This window comes from Trachinotus anak, unplaced genomic scaffold, assembly GCF_046630095.1.
Source record: "Trachinotus anak isolate AG129_WGS33_773 ecotype Australia unplaced genomic scaffold, CSIRO_AGI_Tana_v1 ptg000032l, whole genome shotgun sequence".
In the NCBI taxonomy this organism is placed as follows: domain Eukaryota; kingdom Metazoa; phylum Chordata; class Actinopteri; order Carangiformes; family Carangidae; genus Trachinotus; species Trachinotus anak.
The window spans coordinates 20573840-20589050 of NW_027273883.1; the positions used below are offsets into that span (position 1 = coordinate 20573840).

The window sequence follows — 15211 nt, forward strand, 5'->3', positions numbered from 1 at the left end:
TTTACCATCTGGCTACTGAGCTGCCTCACAGAGAGACATCTGAGAGAAACAGGCTGAAACTTTCTTGACTGGAAAAAGATCTGTTTTAATTCAAAAGGCGATATGGTTACACACTGATTCTTATATGAAAGAAATTCATCATTTGTCCCATGATGTTATTAACATATATGTGAAATAAAACATCCTTCCACCAGACCAGAAAGTAATTCCCTTATTAATTCATGTGGTGCTTCTTAATTTTATTCAGGGTGCATTACTTTCCAGGACACTTTAGGCAGATAAACCGTTTCCAAGTGATAATATTAGGTTAATATTTTTTCTTGGATTATAAAGTCGCAGTTCCTCCAAACTCAAAGCAGCACTGTGCCTCAGTACAGCCTGACAGAGGTGCCAGCGTGGCTGTCGACTTTTAGTCTTGTTATACCTGTGAATTTGAGAAAAAAGAAGCGAAAGAAGTTCTAATGATGAAAACTGAATGAATGAATGAATTCAGAGAAAATGCTTTTATTCTTATTTTATGAAAAAGGGCTGCTGGGGAAATTTGGGGTTATTTAAATGTCCTCATTACAAGCAAAGCAAAGCATGTTGCCCTCCTCAAATTGTGGCAGAACCTTAATGAATGACAATGTTTAACAATACTTTTCACAGTTTAAGGCTTGGTGTAAAAGCTGAGAGACTTTAGAGAATATAGCTGAAATTGATAAAGTCCAGGTGAAGAAAGACAACTAGAAAACTGTGCTAATCGGTATTATCAAATTAAGTTACAAGATAAAGTTTGTGATGTGTTTCCAGGTTTTTCTATTGAACATTTTGCTGTTCTTTGGGCTTAGAAAACCAGTCTTTGATTATTTACTGCTATAAAGCACTTGGTAAGTGTTTCCAAAAGTGATAAACATGTTTTTAAGATGATTTGATTAATGTTTTTATCATTAGCATCATTCTGTCCCTGCCCACTTTCCCCCACTACCTTCATCTCTGCCCCCGGCCTTCCCTTCATGTCTGACAATATAGTACGAGCAGAATGATTAGAGCAGAAAAGAGGGTCCATCTACTGAAGAGGTTTCTGACCCACACAACACAACAATGCAATTAACTCAAGTACCATGACTCACTGCTGGGAGCGGGAGAGACAGGGAGAATAAACATGAATGCATTCCTTGAAAAACTGTGTGCATGCATGTTTTCTCTGATGACAACAGTGATGTCATTATGAACCACAGGCTCATGTGTAACGCCTTGTTTGGATATTTTCAGACTGCCTGCACATTCCAGTGGAGGGTTAACTTCATGCTGTATGTCAACACAAGGTCAGCTTGGCATAAAGATCTGCATCTGGTATATAACTTGTAAACAAAGGCTCTCTCTAAACAATGGAAAGCAGTTTTAAATTTGGACCAGTTCTCATCAGAATATCTGTTACTTTGTTCACTAACTTCATATTCAAGAAAATTATTTATTGCAACATATATTTGGTTCATATTGAGGTTATTTTCCTGCTCAGTCATGCTGGGAAAACCAGAATGTCCCTTCTTCATGTTGAAACTTCTTGAGAGGATTATTATAATATGTGATTGTAGAATATATACAGAATTAGTGGCAGAATGAGGTATTAAATCACAGATAGAGATATAGATTGAGATTTAGAATAGGTTTAATATACATGGATTTATGCACTGACTGGCAATGAGAGCAGATTAGTTTAGCAGTGGTGTAAGCCACAGACCAGGAGCTGAGCAGTTTAATTAAATACAGGAATAAGGAATAAGTCAAGCTGACACATATCTATATTTTTGATTTGGATTATTGTCTTACAGCTTAGCTGCATGTGGTATGTAGGGAAAATGTGAATGTGACTACTACAGTATCTCATGTGAATCAAAGTCATTTAGGGTCCCCAAGGAGCCGTAATTAGGTGAATAAGCTGTACGCAGGTTGTTTACATCACTGAAGCCAACATACAATATTATCATCTTCTCAAAGTTTGCACTGAGCCAACAGCAAATCCACCACAAAAACAAGCAATGACCTCAGGGGAAATATGTTATGAAACCATTTCAGCCCAATACTCAAACACAACTAGCCTCTTCATATTTCATCTCTGCATAAATAAGCATGAAAGCATAATGAACATCTCAGAACAACAGCCCAGACATAACAAGAGCAAATTTTCCAACTCATGCCAAACTCATGCAAAAACCTCAAAAATCTCCAGACTTTGAAGCACAGCAGGTGATGTGACAAACAATCTCTGAACACCTGAATGCCACAAACACCATCTCCTTCGACAGCCTCTAAACCGACAGTCCAAAAGTAGCTCCACAAGCTAACATCACTCTCATCAAACTTTTAATAGACCTCACAATTACAGGGGGTGTGTTTGTTTTACGCTCTGTTCGCACTGGTATATCATGTGTAATGGTGCCCTCTTTTCTGGTGGAACTTGCACAGTTTTTGACCTGTTAGCACCTGTTACACACACACGAAAAACCCCCCAAAAAACCTGGAGAAACAGCAGGAGCTTCCCAGAGGCTCAACTGCGGCTGAGATCTCTGAAGAAATGAAACAGTAAAGAAAATGACTTTCTAAACTATTACAGGCAACTGTCCAAAAAAATGACGATGAGCCTTTTTGACAGCAGACATTTTGATATGTCATGATGGTACATTATATTAAACAATAGCAGCTAAATGGAATTCAGCCGCCATTATTCATTATTTCATTATTTAGTCCTGTGTTTTTGCTACAGGCCCAAGACACCAAGGGGCCCTGCAGGTCACCCATTAATTGAAACATTTGGTCCCTGCATGTGTCCTCATGAGCAACACATTGAACCCCAAACTGCTCCTGATGAATGTGTATGGAAAATGTTAGTCACTGTGAACAGAAGTGTCTGCCTAGTAAATACAATGGAATTTCATGTAGACTTACTCACTGTGTATAGAAATAATTGTGCTGATTCATTTACAGGACTGTCTCAGAAAATTAGAATATTGTGATAAAGTTCTTTATTTTCTGTAATGCAATTAAAAAAACAAAAATGTCATACATTCTGGATTCATTACAAATCAACTGAAATATTGCAAGCCTTTTATTATTTTAATATTGCTGATTATGGCATACAGCTTAAGAAAACTCAAATATCCTATCTCAAAATATTAGAATATCATGAAAAAGTATACTAGTAGGGTATTCAACTAATCACTTGAATCGTCTAATTAACTCGGAACACCTGCAAGGGTTTCCTGAGCCTTGAAAAACACTCAGCTTGGTTCAGTAAACTAAATCACAAGTATGGGGAAGACTGCTGATCTGACTGCTGTCCAGAGGACCATCATTGACACCCTCCATCAGGAGGGTAAGACACAAAAAGAAATTTCTCAAAGAGCAAGCTGTTCACAGAGTGCAGTTTCAAAGCACATCCACAAAAAGTCTGTTGGAAGGGGGAAATGTGGCAGGAAACGCTGCACAACCAAGAGAGATGACCGCAGCCTTAACAGCATTGTGAAGAAGAGTCGCTTCCAGAATTTGGGGGAGCTTCAAAGACAGTGGACTGAAGCTGGAGTCCAGGTATCAAAAGCCACTGTTCACAGACGTGTCCGGGAAATGGGCTACAATAGCCGTATTCCCATGGTCAAGCCACTTCTGAACTCAAGACAACGGAAGAAGCGTCTGACTTGGGCTATGGAAAAGAAGCACTGGACAGTTGCAGAGTGGTCCAAAGTCCTCTTTTCAGACGAAAGCAAGTTTTGTATGTCATTTGGAAGTCAAGGCGCTAGAGTCTGGAGAAAGGCTGGAGAGGAGCAAAATCCAAGTTGCTTGAAATCCAGTGTGAAGTTCCCACAGTCAGCGATGGTTTGGGGAGCCATGTCAGCTGCTGGTGTTGGTCCACTGTGTTTCATCAAGTCCAGAGTAAATGCAGCTGTGTACCAAGAGATTTTAGAGCACTACATGCTTCCGTCTGCTGAAAAGCTCTATGGAGATGATGATTTCATTTTCCAGCATGATCTGGCACCTGCCCACAGTGCCAAAACCACCAGTAGATGGTGTACTGACCATGGCATTACTGTCCTCGATTGGCCTGCCAATTCCCCTGACCTGAACCCCATAGAGAATTTGTGGGGTATTGTGAAGAAGGAGCAGAAAGACACCAGACCCAACAATGCAAATGAGCTAAAGGCCGCTATTGAAGCATCCTGGGCATCCCTAACACCTCAGCAATGCCACAGGCTGATTGCCTCCATGCCACGCCGCATTGATGCAGTAATCCGTGCAAAAGGATTCCCAACCAAGTACTGAGTGCATTAATGGACATTTTCAAATGTTTGATTTTGTTTTGCTGTTATAAATCTTTTTTTTTTTACTTGGTCTGAGGAAATATTCTAATTTTTTGAGATAGGATATTTGAGTTTTCTTAAGCTGTATGCCATAATCAGCAATATTAAAATAATAAAAGGCTTGCAATATTTCAGTTGATTTGTAATGAATCCAGAATGTATGACATTTTTGTTTTTTTAATTGCATTACAGAAAATAAAGAACTTTATCACAATATTCTAATTTTCTGAGACAGTCCTGTAGGCTGCTGGTGGAGGCAGTAGAGGGAGGGAGGGCTCATTGTAGATAATGGCCCTGTGGCTCCCTTGTGGCTGGACACAGTGTGTGTGTTAAGTGTGATATACATTAAAGTAAAAGAGAGAAGAAAGTCTCATCAGACCTGAAAGCACTTGGTTATTTATTTATTTTTAACTTTACATTCATCTTTTTTCCCAAACAGCAGACAGAAGCTGTCTGATGAGGCTTACAGCTGGATATCTGTAATGAAATCCTGGGGGAGCAGAGTGGATTAGTCAGCTTCCAGTCATTTGTCTGTTTGGCCAAAAGCACACTTGATATCTCAGACACCATGGATTAGATTCTGACACATGGTGAAACAGGTAAATAGTAAATGTTCTCCACAAAAGCTCCAGACAGGTAGTGGGAGAAAACTTTACTTTCTTAATTGTGCACAGTAGGGAGGAGCAGGTGTCATTCAACTGATTTTACTCCTGAATTAAATGTTGTTAAATGTTGCAGTGAAACCCAAATGGTCAATCAGATGACTTGAAAATGGCAGCGTTGTGTTGTGCATGTGTGTGTTAGAGGTTAGACAGGTGTCAGTGACAGCATTTAGGTGAATGTCCCATCCAAAGTTAAACAGCTGCTAATGACAGTGTTAGGAAACAGGCTAATGTTAGCCTCATTAGCATACTGGAGTAGATCTTAAAACACACCATGGCACTGACCCAGATAATCCTCACAGATTTTCATGTATACACACACACACACACACACACACACACACACACACACACACACACACACACACACACACACACAGACTTCCAGTTTTCTTTTCTAGAATTTATTTGAAAAAATTTAAAGTTTACCTGGTTCTTCATGTTTCATGAGCAATTTCATGTATAAATCTGTTGTGACTGTTAGAATACTAACAATAAACAACATGGTAAAATGCAAATCTCAGAGGTGACATTTTTTTCAGGATGGGGATAAGCAAATATCCATTTAAATATCCTCTCTGGATCAGTGCAATTCTGATAATGCCAGGTCATAGTTTATATAAGTTAAAATAGTTTATTTACATTGATTCCCAGGTGACTAGTACAAGAGGGACTAGTCTAAAGAGGACGGAAACACAAATAACTGTTTAAAATAGGAAATACAACAAATTGGAAAGAAATGAAAACATTAAAAAAGCTATATATATATATATATATATATATATATATATAGTATTCATTACAATACCTAGTCCATAGTGCATATGATTTGTGCATTGTGCAAACAGCTAGTCATGCACATGCAACTCCACACTTACTGAGGTACAACTGTGATTCATTAAGAGTCATACTGAAGTTAGAATATGTATAGTATAGCTTCTATATGTGGTATACATGTTGTAAATATAGTTACAGAAATTGGATTATAATATTTACATACAAAATATATGAAATAAACAGCAGGGTTTCATATTATATTATATTATATTATATATTGGGATATATATATATATATATATATGTGTGTGTGTGTGTGTGTGTGTGTGTGTGCGCGCGTGTATACATACTCCTCCCCCCTTTCCCCCCTCCCCTGGAGCAAATTGTCTTGAGTCATTGCTTTTGCAGCGCAGTCATCCTGTTATGTTTGTCTTACTATATGTTGTATGCCCTATGTGTAGATGGGGTGATTGTTGTAATTTCGCTGTAATTGTACTTGTACTGTTACAGTGACAATAAAGCTCATTATCATTATCATCATATCATATTTACACATATAAACAATATATATGCATATAAACTGCCTGACCTTGTTCGGCAGCTAAACAACTGGAGAAATTTATTCATAACAGATGTATGTCTTCACTCAACATGACCACCACGCACCAAAGGCTCATCCTGACAGAGAACAACTGATAAAAGATATTTTTTTCTTAAATAGCATTATGATTTAAATGTTGCAATAAAGACGCTGTAGAGGTAATCTGTAATGCTTGAATAAAGTATAATAAAATCAATCACTGAATAATCGTTGCTCTAGCTTCAGCACTGAGTTAAAAGCTGAGGCCAGTCCTTACAGCTTTAATGAACCCTTTAAAAACCAACTGCATCACCACTTCGTGTTATTATGCCAGTGTGAGGCTCGTACCTTTTAATGTATGAATGCCATTCAACCTTTCTACACAAAGCAAACTCATTCTGTTACCTTCTCTTTCTGATCAGTTTAAAATAATCTTTTAGTTACTTTGACCTTGCAGCTTGTGGTATATTGTGATATTTTTTTCAGGCCCTTCAGAGAGATGTTAAATTGTTGAATAATGTATTCAGCAATTTCATTTCTATCATTGTATATCAGACTTACATATATAAGCTATTGTGAATGAAAAACATATGCACCATTTACACATCAGATCCCAAGTTTATTTTGTTGCTGCTCAAGAAAACCATCTTCAGTTTTTGAGGAACATTAAAATGTCCCTTCATGGGTCCTATTTCTTCAGCTACTGCATGAAAGCCATTTAAAAAACCAACTGGGTTTGCTAAAATGCATCAGCACAAAGCACAAAACTAGTCTGTTTTAGTTTCAGAGATACATGGTTTTCACAGGACTTAGCTTTACCACATTAATTACTGATGGATGCATAGACACTGATGGAAGTTATTATAAGTGTTGCCAAAAAAAAAAAAAAAAGGATAATTGGCGTGATGTTAAATACTTAGAGCAATCAAAATCAACAGTTGCTATTTGATTGATTGATTTGGTGATTAAACAGACAAACCTTTGGACTGGTCTGTTAGAATGACGGCAACAATATTTTCTGTGTAAATGATTTCAGCAGCGTTTTTCTTCTGAAATGCCACTGGCTGCACATGCATCAGACACAATAAAACTTTACTTAAAGTCTCTGAATTACATTCTGACCCACTTTGGACTCAATCTGTCAAAAATGCATCAGTGATCATTTGTGATTTAAAGAAAAGAAAGCACCAGTGTCCCTGGTTTTGATCAGTCACAGTCATTTTGCCCTTGCTGAAATTGGAAGGGCACTGAACTGCATGTTGCCTCTGGTCTATTAGAAAGAAACATTCAAACACAGTGATGGAGTGGAAATATTTTTCAGCCTTGAGCTGCAGTGTGGGACATATTTTACACCATGTTCATACCCCTCGTCCTGTTTTCACATCCACATAATACACAATAGAAATTCATAAAAGTCTTTCTTTATCTTTGACTTTTTCCATTGCACTTTGATCTTCCTCCATCCAAGTTTCTCCACCTCACCACTCTTTATTAAAGATCTTTTCAGCTTCTTGTCACAAGAAACCACATATTCATACCAACGTGTGTGTGTGCATGTTCCTCTCACCATTTATATATATATATATATATATATATATGGATGAGAGAGAGGGCAGCACAATTAAAGCTGTCACCTTTGTCCCACAACCCTTACTCACGTTTGGTGTGTGTACACGCTTGCGTGTGTGTCTGTTTATTTGTGCGTTTGCAGTATGTGTGCACCTTTGCGTCCTCAGTTGCGTCAGTGGCATCAGTTTCTGCGCCAGCAGCAGGCCCCTCCCCTCGGTGCAGACCCCTCCTCCTTCCTGTGTGTCAGTATAAAACATGGTCTCTCCTCTCTCACACACACTCTCAGCCTCATCACTGGAGGAACAAAGCTCAGCATCTTCAGACTCATCCTTTCGTCGTCCACACCAACAACTGCAGGTAAGAATAAAAAAAAAAAAAAAAAAAAAAAACTAATTTTGCAATTGTGTTGTTAGGAAATTCAAGTTATCAGTTTTTTTTTTTTTTTACAGTTTTTGTGAAGGTTGTACGTGTGGTTCATCTGTAAAGCTGATGTAAACCTGGAAATTTGTTTTTCGTAATTCATGTAATTCAAATATTCAATTTTTTGTTTCCATCAATAGCTGTAGCTCAGTAAGTTTCTATGATAAGATATAAAACAACTGACTGACAAACTGACAACTGCTTATATTAATGCTTGCTTGTATTAATAATAATAATAATAATTATAATAATTATAATAATAAAAATAGGCCCATTTACACCTGAAAGGGGATCAAGCTTGTTTAAGGGCATATACTTTATTATCTAAGTGTGCAAATAATCCAATTATGACACTTGAATTAAATTTTTTGTCCTAACTTCCACCTGTAGACACAATCCTGTGCACATATATTTTCTACACAAAATAATGTTTTTAATGCATACCATATTTTGTGGTGTTTGTTGCTACAAATATAATGAGTAGGATTGCACTCAAAAATAAAAGTAGGAAAGAAATTAGAGTCCAAAGGAGATACATATTCATCTCTGCAATAAATACATTTTTAAATACATTTTTTTACCTCTTTCATTTTTTTCTGAGGAGAGGAAGGGTGGAGAGGGAGAGAGCTTTCACACATATTATAATAACACATCATTACCAGCCCACTGAATAATGAATGAAAGACAATGACCAGCTGCTAACAGGAATTATATTAGCATCCACAGAATGACTATTTACACCACCGCTGTGTCAATTTAAACAAAAATCATTCAAATGGACTGTTGTATTGAGTTACTGCAATAAGTCTAGATATCATATGGTTTAAAACTTCTGAATGAAGGAGTTTAATTTAAACATGCGGTACTGTATCTCTCATGTTATAATGTGTTTATGCATAACCGGAGGAAACTCTCATAGGAAGAATATTATCCAAGTTACTGAGGGATGAACACATCTTTGTTTGGAGCACACATGCTCAGCAGTTTTGATTCTGTGTATTATGAGGGGAAAAGGCTGCTCACTTCAGCTAATAAGTGAAAGTCTTCACGAGGAAGATATTCCATGTAAAACTAGGTGTCAAGGCACTTGAGATCACCATTACACCAACCTGAGTGTGTACTTTCCTTGTGCATGAATGCAGCAGTAAAGGAGCACGCGGCCAATTAACCAAAACGCAACAAAGAGGAAGCAACTGAATAAAGACCTGAGAAACAGTAAACAAATTTAACCTCCGAGAGAGAGAATAGGAGAGGTCCACAGAGCACGGCTGTAATAGAAACAGTGAGACAGACAGAGAAAGAGGGGTTTTGAATTATCAGAGATTGAAAACCTCCGAGCGACCTGCATTGTTGAATTTATCTAATTGGATGGTTTCCTCTGGATGAATGTTTTGGCACCAAGCATAATGTGCTGCTTTGCCAGACTCCAAGAGAAATACAGTGTGCACAAATCGGTCAGTGTAACATTATGCCATCTGTTTTTGCGTTTTTGGCTTTTGCACATTGCGTATTTTCATCACACTAACGTCGAACTGCTCCTTCAGAGAAAATGTTCAATTGATGCCGGTTATCTCAGTAGATACAGGCTGTCTGAACTTTAAATTATCAGCAGATCTGTAAAGACAATACCATTTACACACCCTCGATATGTTTTTTTGTTTTGTTTTGTTTTTTTTTAACTAATTTATCTGATTTTTTTCTTTTTTTTTGGAGCTTTCATGTGAATAAGTGAGTAAAGAAAAAGAAGATGTTAATATCAACTCTCAAAAACAGCACATTGGGCCAAATGAAGATTAGAGATGATTGACTCTGCTAATGCTGACAGTGTACATTCATCACAACCACACCGCACACCACCTCTGTGTGTGTGTGTATGTGTGTGTATGTGTGTGTGTGTGTGATAAACACTAAATTGTTCTGCCACTCTGTGACTGCGTGAGACAAGAGCATGTTTCCCTTATGTTCCAGGTGAATCATCAAAGGTTGATCTTTTCCTCCACCGCTGTGCTTCAACGAATGCGAAATGATTTATCTCTGTCTGCAAAACCAACATTACATGCGATTCCCCCCAACCCTCAGGGGCACATATTCAACAAGCTGAAGGGAGACCATGAAAGAGAGCAGAGAGCAGAGGAGAGACAGTATAGAGTGAATGATCTAAGAGGGAAATGACCTCACTAGGTGTAGAGGATTATTAACTTTATTGTATTGTCTCCTCTTCTCTCTCTCTGTACAGTCATGAATGTAGGTATCTGTGTGTGTGTCCTCCTGGCTGCTCTGTCCAGTGGTTCTCTGAGTCTGCCCATGGTAAGACACACACACACACAGAGATTTTTTTGCATAAAAACATGTACATACAATGAATTCAAACGACTTTTTTCAAATGTCTCTATTCACACACTATATTTTTTGTTCTCCAGTCACAGAAAGCTGAGGGTGAGGCTTTACTGTCAGACAGCCTACCTCCCCCCTCAACCAACCACACGCGCCAGGCCCGCTCAGCTCCAGTGCCCCCCTCAGGGCGACTCGCCAACTACAACCAACCCCAGGAGGACGCGGACACTCGAAACAGCCTGAGCCAACTACTGGCCAGACTCATGTCCAGGAAAGGTGAGCAGTTGGATGTACAGCCTGACTACTGTCAGGATGCAGAGGACAGGAGAGATGGACAGAAAGAGTAACTGGAGCGAAAGTCTTTCCTTTAGTCGTCTCATCTCATCACACACAGGTCATTCCTCTCGTCTTACTGTGCTCCTGGTCGTGTTATTTCTCTCTTCCTGACGTCCATCCTTCAGTAATCTGTCATCACTCATGCTGTGCCGGAGTTCCACCATCTGGCATTTCCCACCTCCCTCGAGCTTCTTCTCTTCTCCCTCCATCTTTCCGTACCTCCTCCTTGTTCCCTCCCTCTGTCTTTTTCCACTTCTGCTTCCTCCTCTTCCCTCCCTCCTAGCTGCTTCCTCTATCCTCCCCCCCTTCACTCATCTCCCTGTTTCCTGACCTCACTCTCTGCTCTCTCTGTCGCTGTGTATCTGTGTTTCTTTTTCAAGTCGACACTGTGTGACTGGGAGACCTGCTGAGCTCTCTGGTCTTACCGAACACACAAAGATGGGAATAGAAACAGAACAAGTCAGCAAGAGTTACTTCGCCTAATTCATAGGTTATACATTATTTTTATAGAGTCAGTATAGGTGGAAAATGTGCACTGTAATCCTGTTTAGGCCAAGCAGAATGACATCTTCCTGTCCTCATCACATCAGTGTATCATTCTCTTCCTGTCTCTGGCTCCTCCAGGTTCTCCCTACCAGACCAGATCCTCCCTGACCAGCAGAGCCAGTGGTCTAGCCCCAGGCCACAGGATAAAGGACAGAGATTATCTTGGCTGGATGGACTTTGGAAGACGCAGTGCAGAGGAGTATGAATACTCCTCCTAAAGGCATGGCTTGCTTTTGCTGAAAACCTGAGTTACAACCCCCACCACCACCACCAACAAAAGCTCACAAAGATAACGAGCCCCTTTCACACTGCACTTACTTTAACCCAGGGCTGACTTGGCTGGATCTTAGTACGAGTTTAGCATCATACTATAAGCAGAGAGTAGAGTAATTTACCAGGAGGACATATCCTACAAACTGTGAGTCCTGAATCTCTGTGCTGAACTAAAGAGCCCTTTCCAAACTACTCCCCAAAGTGTCTCAACATTATGTTTAAGGACTAAATTTAAAGGAAAAGGCCAATAGTTCATTTCTTAGTAGGTTCTGACTTCCCTAGCCAGTCTGTGGCACTCAGCCCCAAAACCATTTGCTCCTACTGAAGATCTATGTCTTTAAAAACACATCCAAATAAACAAATATATTCTACTTTTATTTTTGATAAAGGCTCAAAAATACCTGACCAGACCTGAATAAATGCTTGATTTGTTGGGGACTATTTTCTGCAGTGGATTGATACAGATTTGATACTCTAGTAAGTATTTACTGCAGCAGGACAATGTATGTGGCTTAAATTCAAAATAAACTACAACAGCAATGAAGGAACATTTCTCTGAGTGGAACGGTGTGGCTCATTTTTGTGTTTTCAACGTTTATGGACCACAATGAAGCTCTACGCACAGAGGAATACACCACACTACACAGAAAACACTTGTTAGTAAAATCAATTCATTGTTGGTTTTGGTTTTTTTCATAGGATCTATTGACAATAAGAAGATAGCTTTCACTGGTGTTAACAGCTCAACAGACATTTGCTCTTCAGTCTGATACAAACTTAAGTCGTGTTTTTCAGTTTCAATAGGCTAGCAGAAAAAACAAGCAAGGACTTTGCAAAAACCTGCTCCTTGAATAAGTTTCAGCCTCATTCCAGTGAGAGAAACTGTACTGGCGTCTTTAGATTCAAATTCAAGCCACTAGTCAGTAGCAGTATCCCTAAAACAGCAACAACGTTTCACCTCCAACCCTAACTGCTGAAGGTAACCCTGGGCTAAAAATGTGCAGTGTGAAAAGCACAAGACATGTTTTGGAAAGCACAAGGTGTTGTCTATGTGAGACGCTTGGGAGTCTCCCTATCATTGCATAATGGACTTCAGTGGCACACAGTGAAAATCAGGAATACAAATTCTGTAGATATGAGTAGAGGAGTGTTTCTGTTTGTTTTTGAAAGATCATTGTGTATGTATGTATGCACTATCAAAGGTTAAGTCTCTGTATTAAAGTCTATGTTTCTACCAACTTTCAGATCTAGTACAATTCAAAATAAAGCTCCATTCTCTGACGTCAGCAAGAAATGCAAATCTATTTGTTTGGAATAATGAATCTATTACGTCTGGAGGGCGCAGCTGGTGGGCTGATCCTAAGCATTTCATGTAGCCACTGCCTGTGTTCAGGATGGAGCAGCATTAGAGGCAGAGAAATAGTGGATGTCCCTCTGCTGTATGGTGTCCTTCCACATGAGCATTTGGTGAAATTCACCAGGAGAGCCCAGATTCCACAGAAGCCAGGACATTACCATAAGTGTCTGTTGTTAATGTAGATCAGGCTCTCCCAGGATTAGCATCCAGATTAATGAGCCAGTTTCCTGAACAGGAAAAAATGTAACTTGGTCTAATCCTGTCTTAGAAGTATCTCTTAAATTTCGCTCAGTTCCTACTTAAAAAAGATTAATGTCAGCCATCTGTGTTAGTCCTCATTAGTGAGAGTATGTGCACACAGCTAACTGGAAAGGTCTGCTGTTGTTGACTGAACAGGAGCTGCTGTAAAGAACAGCATGGTCTCTGTCCTCCTGGGAAATTAAACTAAACTTTGCTAAGCAGAAAGTGAGGGAATACCTGTCTCAGACCTTTCAGTGGACAACTATGATAAGTGATTTTTTTATTTTATTTTAATGCCTACAGATGAATTAAATCAAATGCTCATGGGGAACAAACACATAAATGGTGAACATTTTTACCGCACAGCTGAACATAAACCTGAATGCACCCTGTTGTAGAGAAAACTGAATAAAATCAAGCTATTAGTTTTGAAAAACAAAGTGTTGTCTCCAGAAAATAGATGATCATGTATCAGATGTAAATTTGCTTGTAAAACTGATATGAAGCAATATAAATGTACGTGTATATGATTTTTGACGAAACAATGAAATGACTTAGTCTCTTCTGTTGCGTTTTATTTATTGAAAGTGAATCAAAGACAGACTTTGATTTATCATCACAAACTGGGAGTAAATAAAATACACTAATTTAATGAATAAAACTCAGCTTCTGTCACACACACACACTTCCTGCTGCACAGTCCACAGAGGCCTGCGTACCGCACACACACACACTTCAGGTTTCTTTTCACCTCACAAACACACACACTCTGATGGCCACCCTGCCCATCGAGCTTGTTGAAAGAAAGTCAGTATTATCAGACAGGTTTACTGACAGGAGATTACCTGTTCTCTCAAGCACCATTACACAAAGACGCACACACACAACTGCTTCACAAATATCGGTGCACAGAAAATGTAGATGTGTAGATATGCTGTGTTAATATGCTGTTATTCTCCTGTCTGACTCCTGTTTACCACCTGTCTGTAACTGAGTGTAACCAGTGGTTCATATTTGTACTGCTGCTGTTACAGCACACAAACAAACAGAGGATAGTTTCAAATTCCCTCAATGCCACTTTGTTCCACTCACTGCTTTAGTTTTAGATGAGTCAGTTCAGACACAGGCAGAAAATCAGGACAGAGGGACCATTAGTTCCAGTTTGACTTCACATAAACAATGTGACACACAACTGATGACAAAAATAAATTCCCAAAATATGACGGTAATGCTTTGGTAAGATGGAACATTTTACATTGGGTCGAGACCATGATGCAAGAGCCGGCGGACAGCTAAGAGTTGAGAGGGGAATACTAAGAACAGGGACACTGTGACATGAAGTGAAATGACAGACGTCTCTGCTGGTTGACTAAACTAATAAATATGTTTTCTGTTGATGTCATCAAAGGTTTTTGGTCCCTGACAACATCAAGAGGTTAACAGACCTTTACATTTTATCTTCTTTACAGCATGATCACTATACTCGGCTCTTTACTGCACCCATGTGGACAAATTGAAAAGTACACACTCATGAGGCTTTAAATTTTGCAAAAATGTGCAAACAAAATGTTTCTTTAATACTAATCTGAGGATAAAATAAGTGTGCTGTGTGTACAGGGGAGCAATGGAAAGAAAAAAAAGTAGCAAATTCAGAGATGCAACAGAAGTTGGTTTAGATGAGGTCTACGCGTGTCTTCATTTAGAATCAATTAGAAACCTTGTGAGCGTGGGGTTTACATTTAGGGGGAGAAAGCAGAAGGCAGAAAATTAAACTATGGCACAT

General features: G+C 39.0%; 1 protein-coding gene across 1 annotated transcript; it reads left to right on the plus strand.

Moving 5' to 3' along the window:
- Positions 1–8204: 8204 nt before the first annotated feature.
- Positions 8205–13993, plus strand: ccka (cholecystokinin a). The gene is made up of 4 exons (XM_071469070.1): positions 8205–8279; positions 10579–10649; positions 10763–10952; positions 11637–13993. Exons 2-4 carry the CDS (start codon positions 10581–10583, stop codon positions 11774–11776), a joined length of 399 nt encoding a protein of 132 aa, XP_071325171.1. The 5' UTR covers positions 8205–8279; positions 10579–10580; the 3' UTR covers positions 11777–13993.
- The last annotated feature ends 1218 nt before the right edge of the window (positions 13994–15211 follow it).